The following is a 20,899-nucleotide window of genomic DNA, read 5'->3' as shown; positions in this document are numbered from 1 at the left end:
GTCTCTATTGTTCGTTCACGGATATTCACCCCCACCAAAAAGGTGCAACTTCGAACTCGGCACCATTCATTCCATTCATTTTGAGAGATCCGTCTCAAGCACTCGACGAGACGAGCGAGGGACGTCGAGCTCAAATCGAGAGGCGAACGATCACTACACCAGCGCGCAAGATCCAAGAATCACAACCGTCAGGTCTCTGGTGTGCGAAGATTTCGATTGGACATAGCTGAAACGAGAGCGAAAGCTAACTCTCTGAAAAGCGTCAACGGTACGGTAGCGAGGGCGATTGGAGGTCTAAAAGGCTAGCCAGATTCCTGAGGAAGTGGAGACAACGAGGTGGACGATCCAAGTGAAGACAAAAAAGGATTTTGAAACGAAGAAACAAGCTCAAGAAAGAACAGGTTGAAAAGCTCAGTGAGTGTGATCGTGCTCGTGACCATGCTCGGAACAGCAACAATGACGAGATACTGGCTCATGAGGCGTGAGAGGGTAGAAGGGCATCATGAGATGATCCTGAGCTTGCGAAGTCGTTTCAAGGAAACGTTTCTGTCGAACAAGCGAATTGTGAGCGAGCGATAATTGCACTCGGAGTGCATCGTTCAGCGGCTTACGGGCGGTTCCTTCTCAAGCATGTTCGAGAAGTAGATGAAGGCTTCAGCACACGCTCGCACAGTTTCGAAGTGTCCATCTTTGATGATCTGACGGCGCCTAAAGCGACCGGTGACTGCATTTTTGACTTCGAGTAACCATTTCCCAATGTTTCGATATTCGATGTCGTCTTTCACGACTCGTCTGAATTCGAGGGAGGTCGAGGGCCAGCCTTGAAGCGGAAAGGGGAAACCGTGAGCCACTTCGGGATATTTCGATCGATACGCTTTCATCGTTTGCAAGAGCGCCGAGAGGTAGAAAACCGTATCGAGCTCCGAATCGGTCTCACCGGTAGCCAAGACTTGGAGGAGAAATTCTTTGGACGAGTAGCGGTTGCGAAGTCGACGGAAGGCTTCAACGAGGATCGAAGCGGGATTGAGAGTCGCGATGATCGCCCCCTTGTTCTCTCCTGGAAGAGGCGCGATTCGTAGTTGAGTGGCGTGAGAGGAGTGTTTCTTCGGATCGTAGAACGAGATTGCGCAGCTGATTCGGAGAAAGAGCGACATGAATAACCATGCTCGTTTTCGACGCGGATGAGGAGAATCGACGAGCTTACTTGAACGCGAAGGTATGCGTACGTATATGCGTAACGTCCGGGTCGTGGTACTGAAGCATGAACTTGTAGTGGTAGATGAATGGCTTCTTGCTCGGGACCGATGGCAATTCTGATTCAGATTTGTTGACCAATTCACGAAGGACATTCAACTGATCCGCCTCCTTACAGTCGTGGATCACGGCTTCGACATGCTACAGAGGGAAAGAGTCAACTCAGTCTGCATTAAGACAGAACAATCGCTCAGTGACTTACGATTTCTTGCGAGCCCCTCCCTTTCGATAACAATACGTGTAGTTCCTCTGCGAGTTTGTTCGAGAAGTCGGGGTGATGTCCAGCCTTCAACACGGCGTGGGCCCAGAGCATAGCTCCGGAGAGTCCTATTCATCGACCTCAATTAGCTCTGATACGTGAAAGAAGGGGAGAAAGGAACGTGCCTCCGAAAAGCAGATGTGGTCCGGATGGCAAGAATTTGTTGAGATCGACACAAGCACCGACAATTTCGTCGATGGTGGGATCGAGTTCGAGGTTCTCAGGATCCATGATTCGCGAGCAATAGGTCAGGGAAGGGAAGAAGGGGAAGTGCATCGTAGGGTTCGGATCGCCTGCAGATAAAGGATCCGCGGTGAGTCCGGTATCGAACCAATCTGTGCTCGAGCCTTGCTCGGATCTGAGCTCGAATTACGGTTCCCACTCTTGCTCTCGCTCAGTCACAAACGTGAACGATGCTAATCCCATTCCAACGCAGCCAGTAGCATCTCCTCGAATTGACCTGATCCACTCAACTCCCCTTCGAGTCCATTCCTACCCAACATGAGATCTTCATTCGTAGCCTGTCCCTTCTCGAGAACATCCGAGATTCCGAGAGTCGAACGTCGACGGTGAGCGATGAAGATGTAGAGTTCATCCGAATCGTCTTCCTTTCCTGATCCCGACTCGTGTGCAGCTCCGAACCTCGTCCATATCCGTTTCCGTTTCGCCTTGTCCGGCGTAACCTCGGTTCCTCCTCCTTCGATTGCTTCTTCCTTCGTTTCCTCCTCAACTTTCCCAGCCTGCACCGCTTCAAACTCGAACCATCTTCCGAACGCTTCCCAGAACGGTTGCTCCCTGACCAAACTCCTAATCTTGTACGAAAAGATCAACGTCGGACCCTTCTTTGATTCCCGTCGCGGATCGTCAGAAGCTCGATATTCAGTCAGGCCGAGGAGAGTTTGAAGGAGTGGTGGATAGAGAAAGGGGAAGTAGACGAGGTCGGAAGCGAGAATGTAATCGGGAACAAGTCCAGGTCGTTTGATCGAAGTTTCGAGGAAAGAAGAATCTCCCCACGGAAGCGGCTTCACGAGGCACGTCGCTTCGTCCGTTGTCTCGTTCTTCTTCCTCCTCCAGCGTTGTCGAGCTTCCGAGAGGTTCTTTTCGAGGAGAGGGCAGACGTTTTCGAGGTCTGTCAGGATGAGGGTGTCGGAAGAGCGGAGATGAGGAGCGAGTGCGAGGGAAAGGAACCCAGTGCCGCTGCCCACTTCGAGGATGGTCCGTTTACGAGGAGTCGATTGACGTGGCGAGTCGTGCAGCGGACAAGGGGGATCGAATTCTATGTCGTTCGAGGAGGAAGGAGTCAGGTATTGTCGAAGCAAGTAGGCGGCCTCCCACGTTCTCCCTGCGATCCCATACGTTCCGATATCCTGTTCGGGGTCGTCCTCTTCGGAGTCAGTCTCGGCTGAAGGCGAAGCGGCTTTGAAATGGTTTCGAGCGGAGGGAAGGATCGATAAGTTGGGTGGGAAGTTTGGGTCTGTTCCCCGATCCTGACCCATTGTAATGCCGTAACGGCTCTGTTGCGTTCTTCTGTGTCGTAGCTCTGACGCTCGGGACCGATCAGGTCAGTTTCAGGTGCAAACAAGGAAGACCATTTTGGTAACTCACGAGGATGCCTCCTGCCCTGCTATGATCTACCAATTGACCTCTGAAGCCCCCTGAACTGATTCCTGAGCGTTCCGAATCGTCTAGGGAGAGCTGTAGAGGGTTAGTGAGAAATTAGTTGAGTGAAAGAAGACGCGACCCCAGGGACTACAGGGGCGGTAGGGACGCACTCACGCTGCTTATATAAGTCCTGCGAGCTCTCAAGACGGTCGACTAGCAGATCCAGCCGATGACGAGGGAGGTGAAGGATGGAGAAAGTGCTTCCCGCACGATCTCATCTGGTCAAGGCCTTGGAGACGATACTATACAAGCGTGCTCACCTCGCCAATCTGAGCTACGCCTACTGCAGCCTCCGGTATCGCACGTGCGCAGAGCCGCCTCGAAAGCTTATGACGACTATTTCGAGTTTTTCGCTCGGACCTCGGGCTGATACTAGATGTGTCTATCGTTACCTCGACGAACAGCACGAGATTGCTATAGGTGCTGCAAGAAAGTTGTCGCAGAATTTTCGGGGTTTCGCGGCAGATTGTTCGGAGAGAAGAGATGAGTTTTCTCTCTCCTCCTCGTCCCTTACCTCATCTTTCGCTTACTCTTGACCTTATACACCGACGACTATACAGTGAGCAAGCGGTCACCCACAACGAACCTCGTTTCAGCTCTTCCTCCCGTTTCGGCCGTCATCAGGAAAGTTTCTGAATTCTCTCGGCAAGACGACCCTCAGTTCAGTCAGCACTCCTTCGGTTCAGTAACAATAGCAGGAATCAGCCAGACTGTAGACTACTCGTACATCGTGAGTGTTGTCTCTCCACAACGAATCATCGAACGGGGAACGGTGTCAAGGTTGGGGTTCTGAGTCCGGGGCATGGAGCAGCACCAGCATTGAGGGGGGATCTGGAGAGTGCAGGAAGAGATCATCAGTGTACTACAGAGCTAACATGCAACCACTTCAATCTTGCAGAGAACAGAGACGAGCAAACTCCCTCCCATCCGTCCTTTCTTCATCTTTAAATGCGTCGACGGAGCAGTATCGCCCTCTCGGGAATCGTTCCAGGAAGACGCAGTTCTTCTTCGAGTACAACCTCGCGAGATGAGCTCATCAAGGACATCTTTCAGTACGTTTGCTCTCTCGCTCTCTCTCCCACTTTTCGGGCGAGTTTCTCGATTCGACCGCCGAAAACCGAGGCTGACCTCTCCCGCTTCGGTGTTTCTTACAGCATTGGACTAGTCAATCTAGGCAACTCGTGAGTGCATCCCGCTTCTCATCTCCCCTGTTGCGGCGAGCTGATGCCGTTTGAATGACAGTTGTTTCTACAATACGATCGTTCAATCCCTCTCTGCGACAGCTCCACTCACCGACATTATCGCCGAAGCACCAGTAACCTCTCCTGCTCTTCAAGCTCTATCGCCGACTTCTCCTTCTTACAATCCCGATGTCGAGTCTCTTCCCGCCCCAATTCCGATGACTGCAGCTCTCCTCGTGCTTCTCGGCAAACTCGATCCCTCGACTGGAGCTGACGGTCCTCCTCAAGGAAAGAAAGTCTTCAACCCGAAGGGATTGCTCAGGCAGCTGAGTATCAAGTACGACGAGTACGCCGAAGCGACTCAACAAGACTCTCACGAGTTGTTGAGGCATTTGATTGACGGAATCATGATGGAAGAACAAGACGTGCGTGATTTGTATCTCTCTCTCTCGTCTGACGAGTGCTGACTCTGTCGAGGGTGCCGTTGCAGTTGATCAAAAAAATCGAGGCGGACGAGAAGAAGCAAAGGAAGAGACCAAAGTTACAGGACCGTACAGAGACGGCTAGAGCTAGCGTATCACAGAGTAACGGGGATCACCTGAATGGAGTAAACGGCGAAGCGGCGAGTGTAGACGGAGAAGGAGAGAAAGATGGAAACGAAAGCGATGAGGAGGAGGATTCGGGATCTTCGTCGAGCGATTCGTCGTCCTCGGATAGTAGTGACTCAGAGTTGGAAACGTTTGAGCTGGATAAAGACGGGAACGTGAAACCGAATAGGAGACCTTTCGTCGGAACCATCTTTGAAGGGAAATTGGCGAGTTTCATCATCTGTGACGAATGCAAGAATGGTAAGCCCTCTTCTTCCTCTGCGATTGCTTCAATGAACTGACAGCGCGATCATTCTCGATAGTCTCGCTCACAAAGGAAGACTTTATGGATCTTTCGCTCTCGCTCAAAGACGAGACTGGAACCCGAATGCGAAAGGTGAGTCAGAACTAACTCTTCAGTTGTCGAATGCGATTTGCTGAGAGCCCGGTTCCTGACTACAGCGAGATCGAGTCCGCCGAGCTCTTCAATCGAGTTTCTCGCGCAAGAACAAGGGAAGCGATTCACAAAGTTCGGATACCAACAGCAAAGAAGACTTGTCCCGGCGCACGTCTCTCAGCGAAAACGAAGCAGGCGGATCTCAATCGGAAGCCGACGAGACGGACGAGGAAAAGATTCGACCACTCAGCGGAGGCAAACCTCGTTCTCGACACAACTCGCTCGATCCCACTCGACTATCCCGTTCGAGTCTGAAACCTCCCGAGCCAAAACATTCTTCTCACTCGACTAGGAGCTCTCGAGATCCCTCCCCTCTCGGACGCGCCCTCTCAAATCTCAGTCATGGATCGAACGGCAGTCGGCATCACCACTTCTCTCGACACGGCAAGGGAAAGATCCCTCGACCTACTCCCGAACAAGTCGCCTACATTCGCAAAGTTCTCGTTGATGTTCCTGGTCCAACACCTTCGCTTCCTCCCGGTCTTCGAGTCGCTCGTCCTCCTGGAGAAACCCCTTCGACCGATTCCCTCTCTTCTCTCGCCTCAACTAGTTCCTCTTCGCCTCCGAAAAGCAAGTTCGACGTCGATTGGCAGAACACAGACTTGTTCGAATGCTTCCGTCAATTCACTTCGGTCGAAGTCCTCGAAGGAGAAAACTCTTTCGCCTGTCGAAACTGTTGGAAATGTCTCAACCCAGAATTGGAGATCAAACACAAGGAGGAAAAGATGCAGAGAAAGATGCAGAGGCGAACGGCGAGGGCACTCAAGAAGGGACAGAATAAGAAGATGGTTCAAAATGGAGACGATGAGGAGGACGCGGCGGACGAAACGGCAAAGAACTCACCTGTCACTCGACCTCAGCCAATCGCTTCCGACGTTCCGACAATGAATCTCGAGGAAGAAACTTCCGCTCCCCCTCCTCCTCCCGCTGCTCTTCACCCTCATCACCCTCGACGCAACTTCTCCGCTTCGACCGCAGTCTCGAGTCAACCTTCCCTCATCTCTTCCGAAGGAGGAGACGTCTCGGAGAACGCTCTCGACACGGCTACTGAGGACGAAGAAGACGACGACGAGTTCTCGACAAGCGAATTGAACGGAGATGCCGACAGCCTCAGTGCGGGACCCGCGATCGATGCTCCTCAACTCCCGCTAACGGCAGAAAACATCAAAGTCGTCGAGTCGAACATGGGCAACCTCTCCGTCGCCGGTACCGCAGCGGGAGGAACGTCAAGTCATCCGATTCAACCTCCTTCGATCGCAACGGCGACGACTCACAAAGCTCCCATCCCCTCCGCCCCCGCTCCTCTCGGCAAAGCACCTCCGAAAGCTCAACGTCACATCCTTCGACGTGCTCACAAACGCTACCTCATCAGTCCCGCCGAACTTCCCCCCGTCCTCGTCATCCACCTCAAACGATTCATGCAAACTTCGAAATCCTCCTTGTTCGGTTCGGCGTTCGTCAACCTCAAGAAACGAGACGATCCAGTTTCGTTCCCGAAGGAGATGGACCTCAGTCCGTTCCTCGCTCCTCGAGGGAGACCTCCGAAGAACCCCTGGGTCGAAGAACTCGATCAAGCTCACAAAGCTCACTGGAGGCATTGGGGAAACAAGAAGAAGCAACACGAGGATGGAGGCGTGAGCGATTCTTCGTCGAGTCGAGTTGATGGACCTCTGATGAACGGCGAACCGGAAACGATCGAACTCGAGAAGGAGAATCAAGATACGAGATATCGACTCTACGCCGTCGTAGTTCACTTCGGTACGATCGATACGGGACATTACGCCGCCTACGTTCTCTCGAACCGGTACGGAAAGGGAGATAAATTCGCTCAAGGGGAAAGGAAATGGATTTTCACTTCGGATGAAGATGTCAAACATGTTTCGGAAGCAGAGGTTCTCAAAAGTAAAGCTTACATGTTGTACGTCTTTCTCTTTCTGGTATTTACGTTGACGGGTTGAGCTCACCTTCGAACGAATGAACAGGTTCTACGAACGAATCCCCTCGACTCCTTCTTCCTCTGATGCTTCGAACCGACCCGACATCAACTCGCAACCTTCACAAGACGCCGATATTCCAGCAACCCTTCACGAAGAGAAAGAACCTGCGCTTACGAAGACTCTTTCCCCCGAACAAGTTGCGGCCGACGCTCAACTCGCAAAGATGTAACTTATTTCTTTCGTCCTCTTCTTGCTTTTCGCATTATGCCATATATATAGATATCCTGTCACTCTGCACTCAGAAACGGAGAGAAGGAAAGGTACTCACTCGTAGCGTCGACGGTCCGAGTCTAGAAGAGTCTGAACGAGAGTTTCTCTTTTCTCGCTCGATGAGAGTCTTTGTCCAGATTTGTAATCCCACGCGAGATTCAATTGAAGGGTATTTTGAAGGGGTACCTTTACACGAAAAAATGGACTTTGAAAACGAAGCGGTCGAATCCCCAGATTTCGATCACTTTCCTTCATCCCCTCATCTTCTGCCGACTCTCATCGATCAGTCAACGACATATACGCGCTCAAAAACTCGAAGAGGAACATCTGTACGGGCCCCACGCCAACACGAGAGAGAGGGATTGTCCGCCGCGAGGCACCTCATCTCATCTCATTCCCCCTCGAATTTCGGAACAACAGAAAGTCTCAAGGTCATTAGGGGATAGATCTATAGGTTCATACTGGTGGTGAGTCACTCAGCTTGTTGTTTGGCTACTCAGGATCAGCCTAGAGGGAAGGGGGAAAGCGTCAAGTCCGAGTCGAAATGTCACGACCGCGCGACGGGGATGCAGGCGTTCGAAACCCACTGCGAGTTTATCTCGAGAAGCGGAAATGTAGCTGAGTGGACTCATGCACAGAGGGAGTGAAGGAGCAAGAGGGAGGTCACGGAGAGCCGCCAAACAATCTACTTTCGGATACCGTAGCGCGGGTCGGTCAACCTTGAGGGCACTCGAGGGAGGAACAGCACTGGCAATCTGCGCAACTGCTTACTGACGTTAACCGGCTCCTTCTGAAATCGCAGGCGTTCATTCGATGACGGCTCAACTTCCCGCAACCTCTTTCGCCTTTTCTCCCCTTTCGACTTCTGCCTACCACCATGACCTTCACCCTTCGACGGCCAACTCTGAGCATTCTCTCATGCACGATCCGGTGACGATGACGACGATGACAGCGCACCCTCACGACTCTTCTTCGACTCACAACTCTGACTCAACTCCATTCTCTTCGACCGCGACGCCCTCTTCGAGCTATTTCTCCCACTCACAGACCTCTCCCCCTCTCTCGAACTCTGACGAGATTCCGAAACTCGGTAGCATCCGCTGCTATTGGACGGTTCTGTCTCCTTCACTCGATTACGTCTACCTCGATCCCCTCCTCGAACACCACCTCGGAGAGCAAGCTCAACAATTCCTCGGATCAAATTTGCTTGACTTTGTTCATCCTGACGAACGAGATCAATTGGCAGAAGATCTCTTGCCGAGACCGGATAGAATCGCGGGAGTTGAAACGGCTGGAGTCTTTGGTAGCGTGACGAGGTGAGCTTCCCCTTTTTCTCTCTCTCCTTCAAACGTCAGAGCTCTGGAGACGAACCTTGCTGACTCTCGTTAATGGTGGAACGCAGACTTCGATATTCTCGACTCGTCGGCATTCTCCGCAAACTCGGTTGTCTCGAAGTTCCGACTCTTCCTGACGCAGACAAATACGCACTGGACGAAGATTACTGCAAAGTGGACTTGACGACGAGTTGGATCGCTGGGAATGGAATTACGAGGGGGAACAGCATGGAAGACGGATCGAGGGAACAATTGGGTCAAGGAGCGGTTCTCGCCTTTTTCCACGTCGTCGGAGACAAGGATCACGTCAAGAACAACGATCAGCACGAAAGAGGAGACTGGACGAACTGGTGCGGAGTTCAACTCGACGAACATCGATATTTCACTCCTTCCCGCTGTCAAGCTCTCGTCGACGTTCTCGAACGAATCACCTCTTCTCCATCTCGTCCCTCGACTGCTGGAGGATCGGAGGAGGAGAACAAATCGGCACTTCTCGCTTCGTTGCACGGCCTCTCGTCCGAAACGACCGATGGACCGCCTCCTCACGTTTTCCAAATCCTCGATCGCAACGGCAAGACGATCGTCTCGTTCCCGACTCCCCAGGACGAGAGCGGGAGGAAACGATACGAAGTCGAGTCATACGCGGCGTTGGCAAGGGAAGTCGTCGCGAGACCGCGAGGAGCGGCGAACGCGAAAACGAGTTGCACGAAACGGTATCGTTCAAAACACCCGGTCATGAAGGACAGTATCCTCACGACGATCGAATCAGTCGTCATCATGTACGGATCGATCACGTTCGCCTGCTTTCAAACTGGAGGAATTTATCTCACTTCGGCGAAGAAAACGGCTCTCGGTTTGAACGCAGCTTCGATGAGTCCCTCTCCCGCCGCACACGATTTCAACCTCGAGGACGTTCCAGCGACAGTCGCAAACCCGAAGAACTTCATCAATTACAACAAACGTCCAACTCCTTATCTCGGTTCACCTCCGTTCAAAAGACCGAAAATTGAAGTTGGTGATTCTTCGCCGGCTCGATCTCGACTCGCGATGCCACTTTCGAATGGTCTCGGCTCGCAAGATTCAAAGGACCTCTCGATCTCGACTGCGTTCAACCCAGGAAGTTACCGGCCCTCGGTTGAACCTGAATACGGAACGAACGGAGGAGTTTCGCCGACGGTCGCTTCAGCTTCAGCAATTCTCGGTGCCATCTCCTCTTCTACTTCTGCCGTGAATCAGAGCGACGCGACACCTTCTTCTTCCGCTCAATCGACAGAACAGCAATATCACCCTCATTCTTCCTCTTCAACTTTCCCTTACTTCCGACCGCAAGGTGCTTCTCCCGCTTCTCTCTATCCTCCCGCTTATCCCTCCTATTCGGCTACGAGTCCCCAGCAAAGACCAGAATCTCAGACTCAAGGCTACTTCCCTCCTCCCGCATCTCAAGCTTCCTCTTCGTCCGCGAATCAAGCTCAACAGGCGACTCCGAACGGCCCTTCGCTCGCGACTCAGCAATATCGTGACCCCAGTCAAGACCTGAACCCTCTGACTCAGAACGGCGCGAACGGAACGTCAATTCAGAACGGCGAAGCGCCTTCGGCCCAGAGGGAGCTCAAGACTCGAAGATCTCGACCAGACGGCCCAGTGTTCAAACCTGGACCGAAGGCCTGCGAGAGCTGTGGAACGACGGAGAGTCCGGAATGGAGGAAAGGGCCGAGTGGATCGAAGAGTCTTTGCAACGCTTGCGGTTAGTCCCTTTTGCCTCCTTCCACTTTTCTTTGCGTGATCCTCATCCTTCGATGATGTTACAGGCCTGAGACACGCTCGAACGGTCGCACGACAGAAGAAACTCGCTGAACAAGCCGCGAGCGGGATTCCTCCGAAAAAGAAGAAGAGCAAAAAAGCCGCAAAGGAAGGAGCCAAATTCGCGGTCACGGCACCACCTTCAGCTTCCTCCGCACCCGCGAGTTCGAGTCTACCGCCTACTTCCTCAGCTCACACGAATTACGAACCGGCTTTCTCGCGAAGTGATTCTGTTCCGACTCAGAAGGCCTACTCTCCTTACTACACGAGCGCTCCACCTCATAGCAGTTCTTACGCGATCGTCGCCTCTCATAATCCGACTTCTTCGGGACCTCCGCTCTCGACTTCCGCCGTTTCGATCTACCCTTCTTCGACGAGTGGTTATCACCCGGCAACGACGACTTATCCCTTCTCGACCTATCCTCCCACTTCCACTCCCATCTTGACTCACATTCCGATTCATCACACTCTCGCAGCGACCCTCGCACCTCTCTCGGCACCCGTTTCCGTTCATTCTCACGATTATCAGCGCAACGGACCGATTCCGACTTCGATTCCACATTCTTCAGCACCCTACTCTGCTTCTTCCGATCACTATGCATCGTACAGTCAAGCTTCCGATCATTCCGGCATCTACCACCAATCACAACAAACGCATCACCAGCTTCAAACGTCGTCCGCAGGAGGAGATTGGCAACCTTCGTACACTTCTGCCGAAATTCATCACCCAACTTCTTCTTCCGCACCTCCCGTTTCTTCAATTCCTTCGTCTCAACCTCTACTCGCTCCGAGCTCGTACACGACATCGTCAGCTTCCCCTCATCATACGATCAACGCGCATTCGTCTTCTCCTCATTTGCACCACCCTCAACCGGTCGCTTATCAGCCGTATCAAGGTTGGAGTCAAGAACCGAGACACAACTCGAATGGAAACGGGAACGACGTGCATCACAACGGTCAAGGAGGAGGAGGAGGATCGCACGATCGATACGAATGAGCATTCTTCATCGAGCGAAACGAGTCAGGGGACGAACTATACCCATTAAGTGTGTTCTCGACTCAAGAGTGAGGCAGTCGAAAGAAGGGAGGAGCTTTGATACGAATAAATACGATTTTCTTCCCTGTTGTCTGCGATTTTTACACGTTTCCCATTTGTTTTGTGTTTTCTACTTTTTTTCTGTCAGGGGTTGTAAGGCAATACTATCTCTCTACGCACACAAGCAGGATAGACTGAGCATTCGAGAGGGATTCCTGCCTTCGAACCGAGAGCGTTCCTCTTTTCTCTCCTCTCACCGACTCTTTTCGAATCGCACTGCGCTCGACTCAGCTCGCAGGCAAACACCAGAACAAGGTCATCAAGTCGACAGCGGTACGATCTCCTAGTCGATACTCCTGGCCGTCCTGAATTCTTGATCAATTCGGAATTGTTGAACGACGTGCGATTCATGGCGTATCCATACTGCAAGGTCGGCATCTTCTGGGATTACGAGGTTAGTCTGCCACTCTCGCTATCTGTCCGGTTCCGTCCAAGGGGCGAGGAAGACGTGCCAAATGGGTCAGCTTGATCAAAACTCGGTAAGGGAGCCGCATCAAGAGGGCTGCAAACGAGGCATGGAGACGCTCTTGTACTCGTCTAGTCACTGATCAGCCTTGTACTCCGCAGAACATCGAAGTACCGTCAGAAGTCTCGGTTTCTCGAGTCGTCGGGGATCTCTGCAATCTTGGCAAATCGTATGGAGCCCTTTGTACAGTCAAATGTTACATGGATACGGATTTACTTCGGAGCGAGAAGGGAAAGAGGCTGAGGGGCGAGTTGCAAGCGAATGCGGTAACCATCTCGGACACACCTCACAGAAATCGCAAAGAAGGCAAGTCATGCCTTCTACACGGCTCTCCTCCGAATCATATCCCGCCTATCGATGTCCTGTTGATGGTCTCAAGCTGTTGATGGTCTCGAGGGGAAGCGGACGGAGGGACTGCCTGCTCAGACTCCAGGACTGACTCGTTTTAATTTTCCCTCTCTTTCTTCAGTCGCCGACGTGATGATGATGACCGACGCTCTCGTCTTCGGACTCGAAACACCTCAATCCGTTGTTATCTTGGTGACCGCCGATGAAGGTTTCGCCTATCCCGTCTCGATTCTGAACCAGAGATCGTGCAAAGTCGTCCTCGTGACAACCGAAGCTTTGGTCGCGAAAGGAGATCGAGGAGCCCTCACTACGGAACGCAAGATCAGTTTTCGTTCCGAACTACTCAAACTACCCCCGAAACAAAAACATCAACACCAACAGCATCATCAGCAACAACAACAACAGCAACAAAGGTCAGTTCATTCTCATTTTTAACGAGATTTGAGTTCGTGCTGATCCCGGTGCTCTTCCGAAAAGACCTCCACCTCCATTCTATCCTTATTATACGAATGCTATGAGCTCGACTTCCCGTCCAATCGCATCCAACTCTCGAGCCCTCGATCGTTTCTCTTACGAAGAATTCCGTTTCAATGCCGGGTCTCGAATGCCTCCATCTCTCTCTTCTTCGACCTTCCAGGCAACGTACAACACCAGGAGTAATAGCGCGACAGAAGCAGGAGAAAAGGGGAAAGGAAAAGCGAAAGCGGTCGCCGCTGTTCGATCTCTCGGGACGATGACCCTCTCGGACGACGCAGGAGGAGGTAGCGATAGCGATCTCGAGATCCAGTCCGAAACTCGATCGAATTGGTCTCTGTCACCACCTAGATTTCGAGCAACTGTCACTCGCCCTAACGTCGCACCGGTCCCCGTACATTCTTCTTCAACGTCTCGTCCTCTTCCGTCAGGACTTCCTCCTCGACCACCAGCGTCTTACTCCACTGCACTCAAACTCCCTCCGCCTCCCGTGTTCCAAAATTCCCGTTCCTCAGCGAGTGTAGCAACGAAACCACGAGATCGAAACCCGCAGCCGATGAACGATAAGGAAAGAGAACTTTTGACTCCAGCACCCATGTCTCAACCCCGAATCCTCCTCCACAACGCCCAGTCATTACCGCAGAAGCCGTCAACTAGTTCAAAGAAGCGGAAACTGGCAGAAGAGCCAGAAGGGGAGGGAGCGGGAACGGAACAACCGAAGGAATCGAAGAGCAAGAGAAGGAGAAGGAAGAAACGCGAAGCTGCTTTCGCACTGGGTACTTTGAATGATGCGGGTCAGCAGAAGGAGAAAGAGGAAGAAAATGGTACGAATCGAGGTGTAGTTATAGTCCTCTCCGACGACGAACCTTCCTCTCTGTGAATGCTGTCTGTCGCTATCCCTGTCCTATCCTATGTACTCGTTTCAGCATTGTTGTTTGTACTGTAAACGTTCTTTCAGCATTCCTCCAACCGCCGTTTCGCCTGTTGAAGTCACTGCGAGAGATGTTTGAGAGAGATCGCTCTTTACTAATGCTCACAATTACTGATCGTCCTCGTGCAGATCTCGAGCGATCTCTCTGAAAAGTTGGATCGAGTTTCGTCCTTCGCAGATACTCGAAAGACCGAAGGTAAACCGAAGTCCTCGCTCTTCCGCGAGCGCGCGCGATCTGTTCTCTCAAGAGGAAGAACTGCGAGCTGTATAAACTCGCGACGAAGAACAAGGATGTGATTGAGGAAAGACGAAAGATGAAATTGGACGAAGAGAACGAAGGGCAAAGCTGAATAATCTTTCACTAAAAACCGAAAGAGTGAATCCTTTTTGGTGTATGCGAACGGATTGACTGACTGTAGGGGAAGGAGTATCGTAGACGTGACGTGACGGAACAAATGAACGACCAAAAGAAGTTGCGAGAGATACAAAAAGGAGGAACGACGGAACAAACCCAAGCCCAAACCCTTGAAAACCCAAAATATGATATCGATGCTACATGGTTGCTTTCCTTTCCCTTTCTCAGGACTCGTTCATTAACCGTCGGGTCTTTCGAAGTAGTAGCGAGGGGCTTCTTGTTGTTCCTGCCGGAAATCGGGGCGGGGGATAGAGGAAGAGAAAGTGATTCCTGGACTCGGTAGATGAAAACTGCTCGCGTAACCCGTAGTCGGGATCTCTTCTCCTCCGGAAGTGTGATTCTGGCCATCTGATTGATGTTGTTGCTGATAGTGAGGGTAAAAGTGGGACGGAGGGCCGAGAGGAAGAGGGTAAGTCGAAGGATAGGCGAAATTCGGATGAGGTGGAAGTTCGGAATGAGCTTGAGGCTGAGGTTGAGAGGTATGCGAATGCTGCGAGTGCGATTGGGGGAGAGTGAACGACTGAGAAGTTGAAGAGGCGTATCCAGAGAGGGCGGACGAGAACGAAGGATCTCCAGGTTGCGACGAGGCGGGAGTCGCGAGAGAGTGAGATGAGCCGGTGAAGGCGACTCCGATTGGCGAGAACGATGCGGGCTGGGTTATTCCCGAAGGTTGTTGCGAAGTCGAAGAAAAGTCGTAGCTCGAAGTTGGTGTTAGGTTCATTCTCGCGAGAGTCGAAGGGGTCAGAGCCGAGAAGGGAGCGAGATCGAGAGCGAATGAAGTGTTGGGCAGCGGTCCGTCGAGAACGTATTGAGGTAGTGGGAGTTGGGCGGCAGGGTATTCTGCGAACTGTTCCTGCGACGAATCAGACGCACCTCCTCCTCCTCCTCCTCGATTGTCGTTGTTATTCCTCTGATTGTGATTGTTAGGCCAAGATGGCGGTAACATCAGCGGAGCGCTCGTTTGCTGTCGGTATTCGCCTCCAACGTAGGGTGAATTGATCGAGTAAGGGGATCCGTCCGCAGAGGTCGGGACGCGGGAGAGAGACAACTGGCGAGCAGGAGCATTCACTCGACGGTGAAGAAGAGTCTGCATTGATTTCGTCGCATTCGCCGTAGGAGTCGGGAGTTCGAGCTCTTCCTCCGTACCGTCTGGTAGTGAAGCGACTGCCTCGGTCGAGAGAGGTACAGCTGTTGGTACGATGAGGGGCGGGAGAGACGATGGGTACCGCGGTTGACTAGGGAATTGAGGAGCTGGGAACTGGAAACTCGCGGGAGGAGAAGGCAACCGAGTCGGGAATCCGTCTAGGGTCGGTCGAGGAGAGTTCTTCGCGCTCGTACTCGAGCTACGAGGAGCGACAGACGATGCATCGGTCGAGTAAGAGTCGGTTCGGGCACTCGAAGAGGTTGAAACGACAGATCGCGAAGAATTGGTCGAAGAAGAATAGTTGCTTCGGGCGGACGGACGTTGTCGACGAGCTGCAAGCGAAGAGGTCAGCGTGTTGTTTACCTCCCGTGCAGCCGAGGAGGGAACGGGGAGAACTCACTTGGTCCCGTAGGAGTCGAACCAGGTAAGATTTCGCCAGACAAGGTCGGACCTCCTTCTTCGCTGCACAATCCCTCCCGCTCGAACGAGCACCTGACTTGAGATACATCGTGATTACGGTGTCGAGCTGTAGACGGAAGCAGAGGCGAAAAGAGTTAGCGAACCTTAGAGACCGAGTTTCGTGTATCGCGTTTTCGTTCAGCGAAGCGGTTCGGCTCTCCAAAAGAGGGTAGCTACGAGCCATCCAATCCACCGCCCGACCTCTTGATAGCACAGAGAGCTACTAGCGAGTCGGAGGAGAGCCCAGACAAAGGGGGAACCCGACTCACCCGTCCTCAAGCAACTCGTACATCCGTAAACTCCTGAACCTGGCTCCGGTTGACCACTACAACGCACTTTCCTCGTGAAGCACCTGTGACATGCACTATCGAACACAAACACAATCCAAGGAAGATTAGCCGACGTCAAGAGAGCAAGACAAAAGTGGAGTTAGGCGCAGCTCACCTTCCTCGAGGCAAGGGCGGCCTGTCGAGCTCCTCTGCCGTACGTTTGATGGGCATCTCCCACGCTCAAACAAGCTAGCTTGAAGTACGAGTCGATGGCCGTAGGATTCGGAACTGAATGTTTGATGAGAGAGAGAGTTTTTGAGTTGGAAAATGGAAAGTGTCGATGGAGTGGAGGAAAGAGGACAAGTTTTTTCAACTCCCTCAGTCGTCCCTGATCCCCCTAATGTAGATCTCTATTAGCGTGCACGAATTACCTCATTTCTATCCATCTTTACCAAACTCCGACACCGGGACGAACTTCGACTTTTCATGTTCTTTCTCGAATTTTCGACACGATTCTTCTCCCGGACGGGCGCACCAAGCTCTCGGCAGGATTCCCTCCGAGACAACCGACTTCCGTCTCCTAGTTCGGAAGCGACTTCGCGAACGCCCGACGAGAGTTGAGTTCATAGTTTGCCACACCCGTTCAGCTGTGCTCGAAGCTCGACGATCCGCCCGCCCGACCTTCGGTGAGATCAACCTCTCGTTGTCTGCCATGTTTTCTCGCTCTCACGTTGCTGCGAAAATCTCTATTGTTCTGTTTGAGGTACTTCGATCGTTTCTCAAGTCGTCCTGGGAAAGAACACGTTTGTGCCCTTCCTTCAACCGCGCTCAAGCGACCTTAGTAGCACGACAGAGAGAAGCACAAACTTGGAGCTCGGAGCGAGAGGGCAGTGGACTCACCTTTTCGAGGAAGTTTTCTTTTTTTAACCAAGTCACGAATTCGAAAGTCTCTCGAGAATTCAGCTGACTAAGAAGTGAAGAAGGGGCGTGGAGGAATTACATAGCCTGCTTTTGTATCGCCATGTTAGTCTGTCGAGCATGCTCCCTTCACTTTAAGATTGCCACTCGAACGAAGAGGAACAGCGCGGCGGAAGTTAGCGTCTCTCGCTCGAGCCAAATTCAACCCGTCTGGCGACATCGTCTGTGAGACAGAACGTGCGCACTGTATTTGTCGAAAGTCGGGACGAGATGAAGAACCAACGACATTGAGCGCGATTTATGAGAGTTTCGAAATAATCCTCGTTCGTCTCGTCAGTTGATCGGTGCTCGTAGAGGAAGTGGGCTCACTCTAGCGTCGTGTGATCATTCGATTTTATCCTCAACGTTGTTCCGTTCCCAAAAGATTTGAATTGCAACCTGTTCAAACCTCGAGTTTCGCTGCTTTGAGCCAGATTTCGTACACTCCCCAGCCTTTCCCTACCTCCGAATTGTCCTTGAGTGCGAGTCTGATGAACGTCCAACCCCTCCGTTGTATAGATTCGAGTTCGATCGTGCTAGCGACCTCGACGTAACATTCCCTTAACCTATCCCGTCGCCTTCGGTGTTTCTTCCACCAAGTCTTGAGGTTCGAATCGGCTCGAGACAGTTCTTCCTGACGAATTGAGGACGCTTCAGGGGAGAGTAGGTTCGAAGCGGGGAAGGATATGTCGGGACGAGTCGATCGTAGATTCGTTGCCTTGCAAGAGAATGAGAGCGGTTTCGGATGCGAGGGCGAGACTGCTTGAGACTGTAGACAGTATGAAGAGTTGTCTCTCTCAGCCTCGAGCGAAAAATGGAATGAAGAGGGAAGAAGAGACCAAGACTGACCCATTCGTGACCGTCCGAGCTCACCTGTACTTCGAATCTCGGCAGAAACTTTTCGACATCCTCGAAGACGAAATGAAGGACGATCGAGGGCGTCCAGACTGGGTCGAGCGGTTGAATCAATCCGAGGCCAACGTAATCTCCACTCTTTGCAACTGCGACGCAAGAAGCATGTTCGTTAGCGTCCTGTACCGACGACTCGACATCAATGCCCGGGTGTGGATATCTACTCACCGTCTAGACTTCTGAGAGCGGTCCCAGGCTTCGAATCGACCGCGTTCTCGTATCCCCATTCAAGCGACCATTCTTCTTCCGCTTTCCCGATCGTTCCGACGTGCTGTTCCCATTCCGAGAACGTCTTGACTCGGTTTGGTCCGGGGTAAGGGGTAGCGTCAGGAGGCAAAAGCAGAGGAATATTCGATAGGAAGAAACAGAGGTCGGAGGGAACGCAAGGTGACCGAGCATGGTGAGCGTAAGGATGGGGAGGAAGTGGTGGAGTGGGAGTATTCCGGTAGATCTCGGTGTCGAGCGTGAGGGGATTGATCGGGAGAGGAGTAGTTGAAGGGAGTTTCGAAAAGGTTGCGTTGAGGTAGCGAGCGAAATGTCCGATACCTTTTTGCTGCGACTCAGCGACGCTTCAGCATAAAGGAGCTGAGGTAATACGAAAGAGAACGCTCACGATATAGAGCTGGTTTCGCAGATCTCCTTTGCTTCCATCGCTGTAACCTGCTGCCGCTTTCATCTCGACAATCGCGTTCGAACCCATCACATAAGGAGGGTTATTCAAGAAAGTCGTGAACGAGTTGTCGGCGTGAGCCAATTCATCGCGAGGGAGATCAAGAGTCGAGACGGCATCGAGGTAATTCGCAACGTGAGTTCGAGAGGTGAAAGCTCCTGTTCCAAGCCACGTGAAGCAAGTATGAAGTGGTTCCTCTATTCGACGGAGAGGTGGTCAATTCTAGGTGAAGGAGCCACGAGAAAGGAAGATGGGCTTACGGAAGAAACACCACTGAGAGCGGTACTTGACCGCCATCTCTCTGGTCGTGCTGACCACAACGCTTCCTTCTGGATCTCGTTTGAATTGAAAGTAAAGACTCCTCAAAGTCGGAACGAACCAGTCATCGTCCTGAAAGTAGCAGTAGGGAGTTGTAGCTTGCATACAGGCGAGATGGCGCGCGAGGAAGAGAGAGTTGTGGGGAGAGTTGTACACTTGAAGCTTTGAGGAGGGACACCGCGATTTGGTAAACGTCTGTTGAATCGGAAGAAGTATCAGCTCTCGAAGCGAGTTGGGGAAGTCTACGGCAGAGATGCTCACAGCTTGAGTCAAAACGATGTCGGGGTTGTTGTTCCAGACGAAGATCGACTCGATGAAGTCGTATTGACAGAGAGAAGCGACGATTACCCTGAGATTATCGGTTCGTTTCCAATGAAGCAAGATGGCCGTCACGTCTCCTCCCTTACTCGGCAATTTCTCGCTGGCAGACGAAGTTTCGATTCTCCAAGTTGACTCGAGAGAAGGAATTGTTGTAGAATAGAAGCTGGACCCTCGAGGTTGAAGAACTTTCAAGACTGAAAACGGATCTCGCCCCTTTATCCGGATCGGTCTTCCATGCATTTCGTCGACATCTGATACAGTCCTTGCTGTCGAGAGTTCCCATAGTCCCAGCAAGAACAGGGCCAGAACGACGAATTGACCTAGACGACTGAGTCCGCGACTCGAACCGGAGATTCGAACCTGCCTCGATGGTGAGAGACGATCGTTCTTTCCGCCTGACTGAGCTTTACCGGTCGTTATTCGACTGTTGATCGATCTCTTTTCCTCGTTAACCCACAAGCTATCGAGCACTCTTCTACTGATCGCTTTCCATCCCCCGGCCGCTCGCTGAGCGAAAGAGTCCCCTCTCGCCTGATTTCCACTTTCGCCCCTCGTACGTTCGGTTCTAATCTCTGGTATCGTCGGTAAAGTGTCGGGAGTTGCCGTGTTACGACGAATCGCATTCGAAGCGGATCGAAGTTCAAACGTGGTCGAGGGAGGAACGACATTGAACAACTTTGACGAGTAGGAAGTGACAGGAGGAGATCCTTCTGAGCTCGAGGATACGGAGGTAGAAAGATTGACTGCAGTAGACAGCGAAAGAGGGAAGATCAGAGTCAGTCAACACGAATCAGAAAGGGTGAGGCGAAACGAGCGCAGACTCACTGTGTACTTGCTCCCGCCGACTCTTCGAGCTTCCTTTCGGAGTCGTCATCCCCTCATGAACGAGTAGGCTGAGGTGGGTGAGAGGTAAGAGGAAGAGGCGGAGATTGCAATCTCGCTCCTTCCTTTCTACTCTATCAACTCTATTCTCAATCATGTCAGGACGACAAGTAAGACTACTCGAACCTCTACAGTCCCGAGCACGCCCTCCTGTGACCCCTCGAATGAATCGCCATACTTTTCCCCCGTTCCAACTCCTTGATCTTTCTCGACAAACACAACTCACAGGGTCTAGGTATGAACTGGAGATAGGGCCCTATAGGTCAGGATACATGTATGCTGGTGACAGAAAGGTCTTACGGGCTAGTGAGGCAGAGTATCGGGGTTCAAGGGATTTCTCCCTTTTGAGCTGGTTGGTCTAGAAGTGCGAGGGGAAACTCCGACGGGCGTGTACGCTCGAAGCATACAGTAACATGAGCTGTTATTCCGAGCTGGACCCGAGCTGATCCTCTTCCCCTCTCCTCCTCCCCGTCCTCTGCGTTCTCGTCTCTTCTTC

The 20,899-nt window shown here is 52.2% G+C and overlaps 7 protein-coding genes across 7 annotated transcripts; 3 read left to right on the top strand and 4 right to left on the bottom strand.

Moving 5' to 3' along the window:
* Positions 1-411: 411 nt before the first annotated feature.
* JCM6883_003975 (uncharacterized protein) lies at positions 412-1,567 on the bottom strand (the record flags this gene model as incomplete). Its single annotated transcript, XM_076633433.1, has 4 exons — positions 412-546; positions 612-1,131; positions 1,205-1,395; positions 1,457-1,567. The coding sequence occupies 4 exons, from the start codon at positions 1,565-1,567 to the stop codon at positions 412-414; spliced, it is 957 nt and encodes a 318-aa protein (XP_076486614.1).
* Positions 1,568-1,929: 362 nt separating this feature from the next.
* JCM6883_003974 (uncharacterized protein) lies at positions 1,930-3,009 on the bottom strand (the record flags this gene model as incomplete). Its single annotated transcript, XM_076633432.1, has 1 exon — positions 1,930-3,009. The coding sequence occupies one exon, from the start codon at positions 3,007-3,009 to the stop codon at positions 1,930-1,932; it is 1,080 nt and encodes a 359-aa protein (XP_076486613.1).
* Positions 3,010-4,123: 1,114 nt separating this feature from the next.
* JCM6883_003973 (uncharacterized protein) lies at positions 4,124-7,566 on the top strand (the record flags this gene model as incomplete). Its single annotated transcript, XM_076633431.1, has 7 exons — positions 4,124-4,227; positions 4,330-4,356; positions 4,418-4,781; positions 4,847-5,204; positions 5,267-5,340; positions 5,406-7,318; positions 7,383-7,566. 7 exons carry the CDS (start codon positions 4,124-4,126, stop codon positions 7,564-7,566), a joined length of 3,024 nt encoding a protein of 1,007 aa, XP_076486612.1.
* Positions 7,567-8,420: 854 nt separating this feature from the next.
* On the top strand, positions 8,421-11,738 carry JCM6883_003972 (uncharacterized protein; the record flags this gene model as incomplete). Its single annotated transcript, XM_076633430.1, has 3 exons — positions 8,421-8,923; positions 9,010-10,685; positions 10,750-11,738. 3 exons carry the CDS (start codon positions 8,421-8,423, stop codon positions 11,736-11,738), a joined length of 3,168 nt encoding a protein of 1,055 aa, XP_076486611.1.
* Positions 11,739-12,783: 1,045 nt separating this feature from the next.
* On the top strand, positions 12,784-14,005 carry JCM6883_003971 (uncharacterized protein; the record flags this gene model as incomplete). The annotated part of the gene is made up of 2 exons (XM_076633429.1): positions 12,784-13,064; positions 13,129-14,005. 2 exons carry the CDS (start codon positions 12,784-12,786, stop codon positions 14,003-14,005), a joined length of 1,158 nt encoding a protein of 385 aa, XP_076486610.1.
* Positions 14,006-14,649: 644 nt separating this feature from the next.
* Positions 14,650-16,574, bottom strand: JCM6883_003970 (uncharacterized protein; the record flags this gene model as incomplete). Its single annotated transcript, XM_076633428.1, has 4 exons — positions 14,650-15,947; positions 16,016-16,141; positions 16,344-16,438; positions 16,519-16,574. The coding sequence occupies 4 exons, from the start codon at positions 16,572-16,574 to the stop codon at positions 14,650-14,652; spliced, it is 1,575 nt and encodes a 524-aa protein (XP_076486609.1).
* Positions 16,575-17,703: 1,129 nt separating this feature from the next.
* On the bottom strand, positions 17,704-20,395 carry JCM6883_003969 (uncharacterized protein; the record flags this gene model as incomplete). Its single annotated transcript, XM_076633427.1, has 7 exons — positions 17,704-18,069; positions 18,150-18,301; positions 18,381-18,765; positions 18,826-19,079; positions 19,143-19,395; positions 19,462-20,264; positions 20,347-20,395. The coding sequence occupies 7 exons, from the start codon at positions 20,393-20,395 to the stop codon at positions 17,704-17,706; spliced, it is 2,262 nt and encodes a 753-aa protein (XP_076486608.1).
* Between the last annotated feature and the right edge of the window lie 504 nt (positions 20,396-20,899).

This window comes from Sporobolomyces salmoneus, assembly GCF_050403485.1.
Source record: "Sporobolomyces salmoneus JCM6883 DNA, S_salmoneus_JCM6883_v1_ctg38, whole genome shotgun sequence".
NCBI classification, from domain to species: domain Eukaryota; kingdom Fungi; phylum Basidiomycota; class Microbotryomycetes; order Sporidiobolales; family Sporidiobolaceae; genus Sporobolomyces; species Sporobolomyces salmoneus.
Note: the sequence above shows the minus strand (reverse complement) of the source record. Positions and strands in the feature narration are given on the sequence as shown.